This window comes from Eurytemora carolleeae, unplaced genomic scaffold, assembly GCF_000591075.1.
Source record: "Eurytemora carolleeae unplaced genomic scaffold, Eaff_2.0 scaffold622, whole genome shotgun sequence".
In the NCBI taxonomy this organism is placed as follows: domain Eukaryota; kingdom Metazoa; phylum Arthropoda; class Copepoda; order Calanoida; family Temoridae; genus Eurytemora; species Eurytemora carolleeae.
The window spans coordinates 116,696-131,355 of record NW_019396518.1 but is presented as its reverse complement, the minus strand read 5'-3'; the positions used below and the strand labels follow the sequence as shown (position 1 = coordinate 131,355).

The window sequence follows — 14,660 nt, the reverse complement described above, 5'->3', positions numbered from 1 at the left end:
GTAGGTTCAAGTTAACAGAATCTAGTTTAAAGGGACTACAGGCGTAGGTTCAAGTTAACAGAATCTAGTTTAAAGGGACAGTAGGCGTAGGTTCAAGTTAACAGAGTCTAGTTTAAAGGGACTGTAGGCGTAGGTTAAAGTTAACAGAATCTAGTTTAAAGGGACTACAGGCGTAGGTTCAAGTTAACAGAATCTAGTTTAAAGGGACTACAGGCGTAGGTTCAAGTTAACAGAATCTAGTTTAAAGGGACTGTAGGTGTAGGTTCAAGTTAACAGAAACAATTCCCTTTAATCCTTTGACTGAAAATCGAGGAAAAAGAACTCAGTGCGTATATCTCTTAAATATTGTATAAAAAGCCGTAAACCTAGAGTGTACTTTAGCGTACTGTGTGAACAAAACGTGGCTGACATAATATTTATTCCAGGAAAACCCATCAAGGTTTTCTAAAATTCGAATGTGAATATTTACATTTCTAGGGAGTAAACATTATTATTTCTTTAATAAAAACAGCTTGTAAACAAAGTGTTCAACTTTTACAAGCGTTGCTGTTAATAAATAGGGAAAAGTAATCCTTGATCAGGCAAATGTTCAAAGGGTACCGTTGTGAATCAGGGATGTCCCTTTTTGAATGGACAATCACGTAAAACTGCGCTTACACTGTGATTTAAAGGACACACGCTCTCAAGGCAAAATTATGCCAAATGCTTCTTAAAAACCAAAGCTATATTGTGCTAAAATGTACATGGAAAGGGATTAAGTTAGACCGATACAATCAGAGCCCAAGGCGTTGCGACACTTCAAAGTCGATCCTGTCTTAAAAATCGATGAGACTTTTCATACCTGTAATATCTTAATTTACCTATATATCTTCACTCTCGCCCTTTTCATAAAAGTAAATTGTAAAGTATAAATGTTTAAATATCATAGTTTGCCGCAGTTTTGAAACAGCCGCTAACATTTATACTGGTAAAATAAAGATATACATTTTACTAAAACACATGCATTGAACTGAAAAATGATTTTGATCTTTTTAAATCTGAATTCTTGGGATCAATTTTTCTAAAACTTACAATAGTCATATGAATTTATATTCTAGCCGATACAGATTTTTAAGTTTTATATATAACACAAAAAATATTTTTCCTTTATGGTGGATATTTTAAAATATGAAAAATCTATAAATAATTTTTTCTAAAGATTACTCTTCCAAAATAAAAAATGATTTTATTCCCTGATTCAGGATATATCAAACACGATTAATGAATAAAAATACAAAAGATTTTTTCTGATAATACATCATGTTAATATATGCCAGAACATCATAGTAACGATATGTTTCAATTTATAGATAGATAGCAAACCAATATAATAATACATTTTTATTTAGGTTTACAACAAAATATTTTTTCCGATTCACTAATAGAAAAAATCAATATCGACCGAGAATAGTTGAATTTATCAAAAACTCGCAGAACATTTAAAGTACAGTATTCATACGTATCTTATTCGGTCTTTTTTATTGGCTGGATGAGTGCAGTCCTCTTCTGATTGGTTACCTAAAAATATTCAACCAATGAGAGAAAAGAAAAGTAAAATGCGTCATGGTATAAATCTCATAAATTGAATTTCGTTAACTTTTTTTTAATTTAAGATAAAAAACAAATCACAATTTTTGATTGATGAGATAAAACTTTTAAAGCATATTTTCCGGGGCTGAATTCTAAAAATAAATTTAGCTAAAATATATTCTAAAAGTTTTGCCGCATAATTGAAATTGACTGGGCAATCCGTGTCAAGTTATCAGCAATTTTAAAATTTTGAAAAATAAAACCATCTAAAAAATTATCACCTTTTAAGAATCAGACCGTAGACGTGATTTTAAGTGAAATTTATTTTTTAAAATGATATGCCTGATTCACAACGGTACCCTTTAAACCTTTAACCCTTTAATCCTTTAAACCTTTAAACCTTTAGACCTTTAAACCTTTAAACCTTTAAACCTTCAAACCTTCAAACCTTTAAACCTTTATCAGAACTAAAATTAACTTTCGAATATTATGTAGCAGGGGCAAAGAACATGATTTACAGTTAAGATGGAAAACGACGATATCTCTCCTATTGTTGCTCGATTAACATTCAAAGGTTACCGTTGTAAATCGTTTTAATGGGAGGCTCACTTGAAATCACGCTTACAGTCCCTTTAAATCTATATATAAATTTGGCTTGTCTGTCTGTTTGTTTGTTTGTCTGTCTGTTTGTATCCAATAAACGTCCAAACGGCTGAACCGATCGGGCCCAAATTTTTTGTGGGACATCTAGGGACCCCAGGGATATGGCGGATGAAGATGTGAAGGAGGGGGTGGGGATAACCCCGAAGTTGAAAGGTGAGGGGTGAGATGTATCAAATTAATATTTACTGATAACAATACTCCTAAGTTGATTTTTTTTAGTAATGACAAATTTTTAAAAAAAACGAGGTTTTTTAAATTCACTTTTCCATATAAAGTTAAAACAGTTTAAGCCAGAAAATAGAATAGGTGAAATTTGTCCTGGCAGGGAGTGTTATTCTGGGAAAGATATGGATAGGGAAGGAGGGTGGGTTGGAACTGCTTAGTGGTCAAGGAGAGGGGGAGAGGAGGGGTGGTGGGTGTCAGAGGACGAGGGTGGTGATGGAGAAGGNTCAGTGAAGGGGGGGGGCGAGGGTGCTCAGTGAATATGTCCAGATTAATCAAAATTCTTTGATTTATACTTCACTATTCAAATATTCTACAGTGGGGAATATTCATACTAAACAGGGAGTAGTAGAGCTCAGGGAGTAAACAGGGAGTAGTAGAGCTCAGGGAGTAAACAGGGAGTAAACAGGGATTAATAGAGCTCAGGGGGTAAACAGGGAGTAGTAGTGCTCAAGAAGTAAACAGGGATTCGTAGAGCTCAGGGAGTAAACAGGGAATGAACAGTGAGTAAAGCATCAGGGAATAAACAGGGAGTAGTAGAGCTCAGGGAGTAAACAGGAAGAAGAGCTTAAGGAGTGACAGGGAGTAAAGCTCAGGGAGTAAACAGGGAGTATTGTAGAGCTTAGGGATACACAGGGAGTAGAGCTCAGGAAGTACACAGGGAGTCTGTAGAACTAAGGGAGTAAACTGGAAATATTTAGATTTAGGGGAGTAAGCAGGGAGCATAGTAAAACTAAAGAAGTAGACAGGTAGTATTAAGAGCCAGGGAGTAAAAAGGGAGTAAAGTAAAACTAAGGGAGTAAGCAAGGAGTATTTAGAGCTAGGGGAGTAAACAGGAAGCATAACAAAACTTAGGGAGTAGATAGGGAGGATTTAGAACTAGGGAGTAAACAGGGAGCAAAGTAAAACTAAGGGAGTAAACAGGGAGCATTTAGAACTAGGGGAGTAAACAGGGAGCATAGTAAAACTAATGGAGTAAACCGGGCGTGTTTAGAAATCTAAACATTCATACAACCTGAAAATACAATTGAACTGATAAAAATGAAAATATCTAAGTATCTCCAGTATCTACTAGAATGGTTTAAAATTTAAACCTGAACCTGAGTCCGATTTTGAACCTATGTTTAAACCTGAACCTGAACCTAAACCTGAACCTAAACGTGAACCTGAACCTGAGCCTAAACCTGAACCTGAAACTGAATCAGATTTTGAACCTAAACCTGAACCTAAACTATTTATATCCCAAGGTTGTACATAAATCAAAACCTATTTTGTGAATAATTTATTAACACCAACAATCAATCTATTTATAAATAGAAACTTCTATTTATTAATTCGTCATAGAATTAAACAAGAGCTAAATAAAAAACAATAGATTTTAATTATTTTAAAATGTGACAAAATGTGAATTTGATGTTGTTAGAAAGGAAATAGTAGTTTAAAAATCACATTTTTTTCATTTGTCATTGAATTTGTAACTTAAAAAAAATAAATATTTAATTTTACAAATCTGTCATGAAATCTAGTTTCTTTTTACCGTCAAAATTCCAGATTCCGAAAATAACATATTTATTTAATGATTTTGCAGAACATCTCATATTAAGGTAAGGTAATAAGGAGCAATTATATTTCAGATATGATACAGTGAGAGCCAGAAAACTGTGGAATATAAAGAAGACTTTAATACTCAAATTGTAATTTTAAATAGTTTAAACACAAGAGATACAACAATGGCATATGTAATTAGGTCTTTTTAACTTAATGAAGGATGTTTTAGCTACTATTAAAACTATTTGCTTTGAAATAACATCAATTATTCACATTTTGTTACATTTTAAAATATTTAAAATCTAATTGTTACGCTCTGTTAAACTTAAGCCAGAAACAAGCACGTTGCGACACTTTAACTTCGAGGCTGTTTAAACTTTTGCTGACTAACTTTCAGAGTTGTCTAATGTCTAGATCAGTCAATGGTTAAAAGTTACCGCGTGTTTAAACGTACAGAGCTTCCCATATCATATAAGATTATCTCCGATCTTTAACGCCAAAATACGCACATAATAAATCTCGAAAATACGCACATAATACTCGAAAATACGCACATAATACTCGAAAATACGCACATAATACTCGAAAAATCTCGCATTTTCGGAAGAAAAAAAATTCTACTAACCTTATTAAATTTTTAAAGATGATTCATTCTTTTTAAATTTTTTGATTTGTCTCCCAAATCGTAATTGTACATACAACTCTGCTAATGAAGGATCACTTAGAATTATCTCTACAGTGCAGCCTTTAATACACAAAGAATGAAAAAATGGAAAACTTTTTTAAATAATTTGTTTTAAATTATAAATTAAATGACAAATAAAAAATGGACAGGGTACATGCGAAGCCCTTTATTTGCATATTTTGTATCAATAATTTTTCTATTTTTCAGTTTTGAGGATATCTGCCGAACTGATGGAACTAAGCGTCAGCTGTTCATCGGCACTGACGTCAGTATCTTCACCTTCAACTCCTCAACCCTCCTGGAGCCCATCTTTAAATGTCACGTGGAGCTGGAGGTTCAAAACTCAAACTATGGATTCTCTGTGTTTATAGGTCAGGAGAAACAAGCGAAATTTTTTTATCCATTTTGAAAAAATAAGACCCTTAATCTTGAAATTTTTTTAAAAAAGTTTTCTTGTTTGAATTATCTTGAAGTAGCTGTAAATTTAATTTCAAGTCCGATTCACAATGGTACCATTTTACCTTGTCCAATTCACAATGGTACCATTTTACCTTGTCCAATTCACAATGGTACCATTTTACCTTGTTCAATTCACTATGGTACCATTTTACCTTGTCCAATTTACAATTGTACCATCATACCTTGTCCAATTCACAATGGTACCATTATACCTTGTCCTATTCACAATGGTACCATTATACCTTGTCCAATTCACAATGGTACCATTTTACCTTGTCCAATTCACAATGGTACCATTTTACCTTGTCCAATTCACAATGGTACCATTTTACCTTGTCCAATTCACTATGGTACCATTCTACCTTGTCCAATTCACAATGGTACCATATTACCTTGTTCAATTCACAATGGTACCATATTACCTTGTTCAATTCACAATGGTACCATTATACCTTGTCCAATTCACAATGATACCATTCTACCTTGTCCAATACACAATGGTACAATATTACCTTGTTCAATTCACAATGGTACCGTTTTACCTTGTTAAATTCACTATGGTACCATTTTACCTTGTTCAATTCACAATGGTACCATTTTACCTTGTCCAATTCACTATGGTACCATTATACCTTGTCCAATTCACTATGGTACCATTCTACCTTGTCCGATTAACAATGGTACCATTCTACCTTGTCCAATTCACAACGGTACCATTTTACCTTGTTCAATTCACAATGGTACCATTATATCTTGTCCAATTCACAATGGTACCATTCTACCTTGTCTAAACCAAAATTATGCGGTTTTCTATAAAATGACTTGTAGATTTTTGCAAAATAGAGAAGGAAGGAAATTAAGAGAATTTATATCTTTTCTAATCAGAAAAAGAAATTGCCAATTGGATAAGAAGTAAAAGAACACTGTTGTGAATCAGGCATTTGACTCTGTAAACGGAGGGTAACTTGGCATTACGAATAAAGTCCCTTTAAAGACCCCCCCCCCAGTTAAGATGGATAATAAAATTTTTAATTTTAAAATTAAATACCAAATCTTTAAAAATTTTGGAGTTTGATCCAAAATTTCCTTAAAATTTCTCGATGAACCTGGTTTTCAAAGTTTGGTTGAACCGTTTTTTCTCTATGGTTTTTAAACTGGATTTAAAACTTCTAATATAATGTCAAACCAGAATCCAGTTCACGACAACTTTATATTGAAAGTATTGATCCTCTCATTTTAATAGTTCAAATCTTTAATTACCTCTGCTCAGCTCTTTTAAATAAGTTCTGAATAAAGAAGAATAAAACCGGGAAAACTAATTTCAAATATTAAGTAATTGTATTAAACAAATTCTGGGAAATTATTTGTTGAAAAATATTGTCTTGGTTAATTTGCTCACCGTGAAATCAACAAAAAATTGAATCAATTATATTGATACTTTATTATTCATATTCAAAACTAACAACCTTTGATTGCGGAACTTTTCTAAATTGGGTTGAACAAATAGGACAATTCTTATAAATTTCATTCTCAGTTACAAAAGAACGTTTTATTGGTTGATAAGTGGTTTACCGAATATGGTTCTATACGATAGCACAGGATTGATCGCACTCCTGTATGCCGAGTCCATTAGCGCCTGATTCAATCAGGGTTCAGTCTTGTGTTTGTTGTCTATTCTGAACCAATAGAAATAGTTTGGCGGTAGCATCTATCTTTGTATCTATCTCATTATCCAATTAGAGTTATAAATCCTTCAATCGGCGCTATCAGTAAATGCAAATATTACTTCTACTGAAACTATGGTGATTGGAGCCACCACATTTATTGTTGGATTGATAAACAGTTTGGAGATTGGAGATCAACCATGAAAGATTTTTAAATGAGTTGAACACGTTTAAACTAGTTTCGATCAAAAGTTGTGAGCTCTTTTTTGTATTTGTTGGCACTAATTGTTTTATTATCTTAGAGTCATTATTAATTACGTTTTCAGCTTTTTTAGATAGTTCATGTAAAGAATGTTAAGATTATTTTTGCGCATATTTTTTGTGAAACTTAAACACAAAAATCTTCCAAAGACTCGAGAGAAGTATACTTGGTCTACCTTTTAGGTTTTAAATGCCAATTTATTCATGGATTGGGAATTTTATTGGGGGGGGGGGGGGGGGGGGGGGGGGGGGAGTAAATGAATAAATAAATTTCAACCGAATTGTACCCAGAATAACTTTATACAGCAAGGTTTTAAAGTAAAACCCAATATTGAAACAGGATTAACAGGATTAACTACAAAGGATTAGACTTCAGAGACGAAAGGAATTGTGTTTTTGCCATAAACGAATTATCTAATCCCTATATCTTTGCAACCGAATGGCGTTAACCTTTTATACTTTAAGCTTTGATTATTTAATCAAACATAATTTTTAGTTTGGAATATCTCAGGTTGCAAAGATATAGGGATTAAACAATCAGAGTTTGCGGAAAAGACTTATTTCCTTTAATCAGACTTTTTCCTTACAATCAAAGTTCCTTGAACCGTCTCATTTCATTTAATCATTAAAAAATATTTTATTTTACTTATTTATCCTTCATCAAGACATGTCTTTAAGATCCCATTCTTTAAGGGTAACCCTATATTATAAAAAAAAGAGAATTACTCTTAATCAATTAATATAGAGTTTGTCTTACAACTCTCTTATTGGTGTCAAGTTCTAGCTGTAATCTGATCCATATATATATATATATAATCTACACTTCTAGTCCGAATTTGCTTCGGCTAGGATAAAAACAGTTGATGTCTGAATTATAGGAATAGTTTCCAAGTATAGGATTGTCTGGCACTGTATCAGGATGTGAAGACGACTATCTACAGTTTGGACGAGATATACTATTCGTCACTTCTCACAGGAAAACAACAATATATATATAATCTACACTTCTAGTCCGAATTTGCTTCGGCTAGGATAAAAACAGTTGATGTCTGAATTATAGGAATAGTTTCCAAGTATAGGATTAACCATGGGGGTCCCTCGTGTAAATTTAAATCCTACTGTATTGGAATATATTAATCCTCATTTTTATATCTCATTCAATATCCGTCAAAAAAAGGCGTAAGAGCCCTTAAATACCTAAATATTCGAAATAAATAGTCTAATAGTCTTCTTTTGGAAAATTATAAAAAGGAATTTCTCCAGTCCAGTCTGAGTTGTTTGTTTCTCCATGCATTATTAGATTCTGCCTTCTTTTAATTATTTTTAACGAGAAAAAGGTTCAATTATAAGTACAGGGTATCTCACTGAACATGAGAATTCAGAGATGAATTAAAGATCTAAGAATTAAATGCTTATCAAAAAAAGGTTGCCAAATTTAAAAATCCCAAATCATCAAAAGCAATCTTTCAGTCGTTACTTAATTATCATTTTTTTTATGGCCACCCTGTTGCTAAATTATAATTTTTAGTACAGGGTGAACCAGAAAACAGTGGAATTCTCGTCTTATTTTTCTTTCAACTATCAAATGTCGCTAAAAAATCAAATGGAACAATTGTAAATGACAGAAGCCGTAACGACATGTTTTATAAAATGAAGAACACTTATACCCCAGTTTTCTGGTTCTCACTGTACACTGGGTTTACCCAATTATAAAAAGAACCAAACATAATTTCAGTGTTAACTCAAGTTTAAATAATACTGCGCATTGAGTAAGAAAATAAATTTCTTATTCCTCCTTCAACAAGGTTGATTATATAACAAAGAGAAACTTTATCCCACACAAAGAAATTGTAAATAAAATAAGGAATCCTTTTAGAAGATCTGAAGAAGGACTAAATTAACTAAAGTTTCATCATATTTACAAAATTAGACATTGCAAAATGTTTTGGATCAAATTCTTGACCAAAATTTTGACTTTTAAATTACAAGAATGGCACAGACAACTAAAGGGTTTTTTATATTTACAGGGTTACCCACAAAGAATCAAACCTTAATGACAACCTGAAAAACTGCGAATAAAGCAAACCATGGGTTGAAATTGGAATATTGTTTTAAATGTATATTAAATGTACATTAAATTGTATATTAAATGTTCATTAAATGTATTTTAAATGTATATTAAATGTATATTAAATGTACATTAAATGTATATTGAATGTACATTAAATGTATATTAAATGTATATTATTTAGTCACATTGGCGACTCTCATTTTATCCCATGATACCCTTATGCTACCATGTTAAATTGAAGTTAGACTATGCATACTTGAAACCCGAAGTTTGTTTATATTTGAGAAGGTTACAAACTATGAAATTTTAGAGTTGTAGGTTTAGAAACGATGTGATAAGAATTATAATTTACAACCTTCTGCCTTCAACCATTAAATATATATACAAATCTAACCTTGTTGTTGTTGTTGTTGTTGTTATTTTCTTTAACGTTGCTTTTGTTGTTGTTGTTGCTCTAAATTTTGTTATTTTCGTTGTTGTTCTTGTTCTTGATGTTGTTCTCTTGTTCTTGATTTTGTTCTTGTTCTTGTCATTGTCCTTGATGTTGTTGTTGTTGTTGTTCTTGTTCCAATTTCAAATAATCAAACCGCCCCGAGAAGATAAACGGAAAAACCGTGTTTTCTTCACCAAAAATCTTTTTTTTTAAAGTCCCAATATTACTCTGTAGTAAAATTGAAATAAGCATTGCATGCCACTACGTCAAAAAGAAATCGTTGCTAAATGAGAAAATTGCAAATAAATTATTGCAAAAACTTTCTGCAATATTCTGCAGATTAACAAAACCCCTTATTCCACTTAACTTTGCTAACCATTATCCAATACTCTACCGGAGCTGGAAACTTTTAAATCAATTCAAATGAGTTTAAAGGGACTGTTGACGTATTTCAAATGACTCTTATTTAAAGAGTCACGTTCCTGATTCAGAACAGTACCCTTGAAACCTTTGTTAGAGCAAAACAAATGTAGATATGTAGGCTTACTTTTGTGAATCTCGCCTCCTTCTCTTTAAATGTAGGTTCACTTGCAGTACCGTCTTGCAGAACCCCATCTATGCAGTACTCTACAAATATTGTTGTTGTTGTTTTAGAAGTATAAAATATTGCGGTGATATTGAGCCCCCAGTGCCAACCAGTTCCCAAGGAAATAATGGATTTTTAACTTTTTAAACTTTTCCTATCAAACTTTGTAATTATAATAATAGTAATCAAAACAATCAGTTTTACTTCTCAATGCCAGGAATAATAAAACTGAAACAGGGTTCAACGGTTCTAAATATCAAAAAATAGTTGAGAATGATCAAACTTGAACAGGGTTCAACGGTTCTAAAAATCAAAACCAGGAATAAGAAAACTGGAACAGGGTTCAACAGTTCTAAAAATTAAAACCAGGAATAAGAAAACCGGAACAGGGCTCAACGGTTCTAAAAACAAAATTAGGAAAAATAAAACCTTGGCAAAACTGATTTAAGGGTCCACTTAATAGAAGAAAATTAAAGCTGATTATTTTGTCAAATATGCAATATTTGCTAATTTTCTGCAAAAAAAATATATAAAAAAATATTATTTTGTTCTTTATTTATATATAGAATTCTAGGAATATAAAATTGTTGAGAAACAAGTCACATATCTGGTTTGCAATAAATTTCAAAACTCCATTATAGGGTTGACTGGATTCGATTTTCCATATACACCTTTAGGAACACTATGCATATCTTCTAAACCTACAAGTATAGTAAATAACCAGACAGGAATAGGAAGTCGACTTTTAGACTCAAGTTACGACTTTAAAGTCCAATAAACATGAGACACAGCAAATGTGCAGTCTAAACAGACCTATTTCACTTAATAAGTGATTTAATAACTTTATAGTTAAGGTCTTTGCTTTGTTACAACATCAATTCACCTTAATTGTTTTAATGTCGTCTCCTTATTCTATAGTTGTTGTAGTACCTATAGCTTTACAGTAGTATAAACAGAATACTGTGAAATGATGAACGACAATAGTGTTCCTCTGTTTCCGGTTGCCACTGCAATGCAGAAAACTAATATCCGTCTTCAGAGCTAACTTATGTTTTATGTTAGGTATCGAATTGTTGATGGGAATGTAGAAGTGTGAGGGGTGTTTAATACGGTGTCAAGTAGAATTAAGAATTCTTCTAATAAGTATAAAGATTAGGTGTAAGGAGGATTATAAAGTTTAAGGGGCCCATAGGAGAGTTAAAAAAGTAAGTTTCCTAGATATATAATTATATGAATATATATAAATATTTAAGATTTTCTTAATAATGTTTTAAGGAAGTATTTCGGTTAGAGTAAAGATAAGAACTGTCCTTGTTTTTTAGCAGGAGATTTAGCTGGAATTTAAAAGATATTTGAAAGAATAAAATGAAAAGAGAGGAGGGAGAATGTTCCAGTTTAGAGAGAAAGTGATTGAGTAGACCTATGGGAGCAGGAGTAAGGAATACTGTAAAATCTAAATTAAAAGGAGAGTTCACGAAAACGAAACGGAAGCGATAATATTATAAAATCACAAACCGATCGTCACTATATTTATTTCTATCCGATGTTTACACAATGAGAATTTGAAATAAACTGTCCTCTATGAAATTTTAATTTATTTGTACCAGCAGAGCCTGGGATTTAAAAACCTCATCTCGAGCTGTAATTCCTTAAACCCGACTTTAAGAGCCAATTTTCGACTCTGACGACAGCTTGTGTCACGTGATTGATAGCTGCAAGATCTTCTACTCGACTTAAGGAGTAGGCCCAATGAAAATAAAACCGACCTTGGTTGGTTTTAGTGGAGAATAAGGCTCAATGTTGAGTTTTGTTCTCATAAAACCCGGAATGCGCCAATTCCTACCATGAAAATCCGCCAAATAGAATATTAAACCGGTTTTTTGAACTCAACTCGGTGGAAAATAAGATGCAACTTGAATCCGAAAGCTCAAGTAATAAGGCCCAACGACAGCTTAGACCCGAGCCGTATTTTTCCGAATTTTTTAAATCGCGGGCTCAGGCAAGACAAGACAGAGCTCCAGAGACATTTTCGCCGCTTGTTTGAGTTTAATTTAGTTTTGTCAAACTCTGATTTTATCTATATCTTTGCAACCCGATGTTGTAGACCTTTGATATTTTAAGATAAAAAATTCTATATAAATGATAAAATGGTCTAAGTTTGAAATATCGAAATGTTTAAACAGGTTACAAAAATATATTCGAAAATATGAGTTTGTGGCTAAAACTCAGTTTCTTTAGAAATGAAAGAAGCAAGGATGTAAAACAAAGAAATGGGTTGAAAATAAAATAAAAGTAGAAAACTTAGAACTCTGTAGCAATGTTTTGATGGAGATGTTAAGAATTGATGAGAAAATAACGAACTAGTAATCTCACTTATCCAACTATATTCCGGTAACAGGAGCTCAGAAATATATTGAACATTATAATTTTCTGATCCTAATAATTTTTCAACCTGATCGTGTAAACCTTTAATATTTCAAGCTTAGATTATTTGATCTGCCAGAGTTCATAGTTTGAAATATAAAAGCTCTACGACATAGGGTTGCAGAGATATAGGGATAAAAATCAAAGTTTGTGGCAAAAACTTATTTACTCTTTTGAAAACCCGCCTCAAACTCTAAATATTTAATCTTTACAATTTTTAAACCTATATCGTGTGAACCTTTGATATATCAAGCTTTAACTATTTGATCTGGCAGAATTCAAAGTTTGAAATATCTAAGGTTTCCATCAGGTTGCAAAGATGGATTGAACAGTCCATTAACATAAATAACTGGTTAACCCTGAATATGCATGTGTAACGTGTGTCTCTAGTTCGACGAATCTATACCGAGGAGCTGGACAAGGATATGGATGTATGGTTGAGGATTTCTACGGCAGAATCCTGGTCGAAATCTTTAACTCTAGTGGTGACCCCGTTTAAGAAGTTCTGTGGTTCCCAGGATCTACAGTATAGACAGTGTAGATATTCAACTAAATGCGTTCGACGAGAACTTTTCTGCGACGGACGGGTCAACTGCGCCTGGCCATACGCTGAACCTGCAGGTAGACAGTATGTACAATGTGTTTGTACAATTAAATACAGTATACAGTATGTACAATGTACACTGTACAGTATGTACAATGTACAGTGTACAGTATGTACAATGTACAGTGTACAGTATGTACAATGTACAGTGTACAGTATGTACAATGTACAGTGTACAGTATGTACAATGTACAGTGTACAGTATGTACAATGTACAGTGTACAGTATGTACAATGTACAGTGTACAGTATGTACAATGTACAGTGTACAGTATGTACAATGTACAGTGTACAGTATGTACAATGTACAGTGTACAGTATGTACAATGTACAGTGTACAGTATGTACAATGTACAGTGTANCCTAAACACATTTCTTTATATTTTCACTGGTTTTCTATAGGGTTTAAAGATATTAGTATTCTGGTAGGATAGTCTCAATATGAACGCCTGGGTAAAATTGTAAATTAGAACTGGAAGAAAAGTTGGAATGATTTGTATGCTAATCTTTAAGTAGATTGGACCAAATATTTCCACAGAATAGTTACAACTTTCAGTAAAAGCAAAACCTGCCAAATATATCTAGGAATATCTAGAAATCATTAAAAATATCTAGAAACTTGAAGGAAAATACAGAACGCAAGAGAAATATCTTGAAACCTCTAAAGGAATATCTAGATATCTTAGGATATTTTAAGCAACTGGTATATCTTGGAAAATTTATAAATACACGAATTTAAGAAGATTGAGCTCAAAAAGTGTTCTTTATATTCTCCTCTTTTATATTGCAGTGCTTTTAAACCAAATTTACGATAGGTCACAATTTCCATTTTCTTCAGGTATCATTCGAGATTTAGTTTGTCCAAACTTTTCTCTAGTTTCGGGTTTAGACTCCTATACTCTCAATGCAGGTTCAATTTCCTGTTCTCTCCAGGTTCAGTTTCCTATTCTCTCCAGGTTCAGTTTCCTATTCTCTCCAGGTTAAGTTTCCTATTCTCTCCAGTTTAAGTTTTCTATTCTCTCTAGGTTAAGTTTCCTATTTTCTCCAGGTTTAGATTCCTATTCTCTCCAGGTTCAGTTACCTATTCTCTCCAGGTTTAGTTACCTATTCTCTCCAGGTTTAGTCACCTATTCTCTCCAAGTTTAGCTTTATATTCTATCCAGGTTTAGTTTTGTATTCTCTCCGGGTTGAGTTTCCTATTCTCTTCAGGTTTATTTCCTATTCTCTCCAAGTTTAGTATCCTATTCTCTCCAGGTTTAGTTTCCTATTCTCTCCAGGTTTAGTGTCCTATTCTCTAAAGGTTCAGTTTCCTATTCTCTCCAGGTTTTGTCTATTATTCTCTCCGGGTTTTAGTATCCTATTCTATCCAGGTTTAGTTTTGTATTCTCTCCAGGTTTCGATTCCTATTCTCTCCAGGTTTAGATTCCTATTTTCTCCAGGTTCAGTTTCCTATTCTCTTTAGGTTTAGTTTC

At 32.7% G+C, this 14,660-nt stretch overlaps 2 protein-coding genes across 2 annotated transcripts in view; both read left to right on the top strand.

The window, feature by feature from the left end:
• LOC111704755 (uncharacterized) overlaps positions 1-5,111 on the top strand; it is an 8,493-nt gene extending 3,382 nt beyond the window's left edge. Inside the window, exon 2 of the mRNA XM_023477090.1 lies at positions 4,895-5,111. Coding sequence (XP_023332858.1) covers positions 4,895-5,096 — 202 coding nt within the window. The 3' untranslated portion in view covers positions 5,097-5,111. The remainder of the gene's footprint in view (positions 1-4,894) is intronic.
• A 2,865-nt stretch (positions 5,112-7,976) lies between these two features.
• Positions 7,977-14,660, top strand: part of LOC111704756 (uncharacterized) — an 8,369-nt gene continuing 1,685 nt past the window's right edge. The window contains exons 1-4 of the mRNA XM_023477091.1: positions 7,977-8,047; positions 10,230-10,282; positions 10,803-10,838; positions 12,976-13,206. Of these exons, the coding sequence (XP_023332859.1) occupies positions 13,011-13,206 (196 nt within the window). The 5' untranslated portion in view covers positions 7,977-8,047; positions 10,230-10,282; positions 10,803-10,838; positions 12,976-13,010. The remainder of the gene's footprint in view (positions 8,048-10,229; positions 10,283-10,802; positions 10,839-12,975; positions 13,207-14,660) is intronic.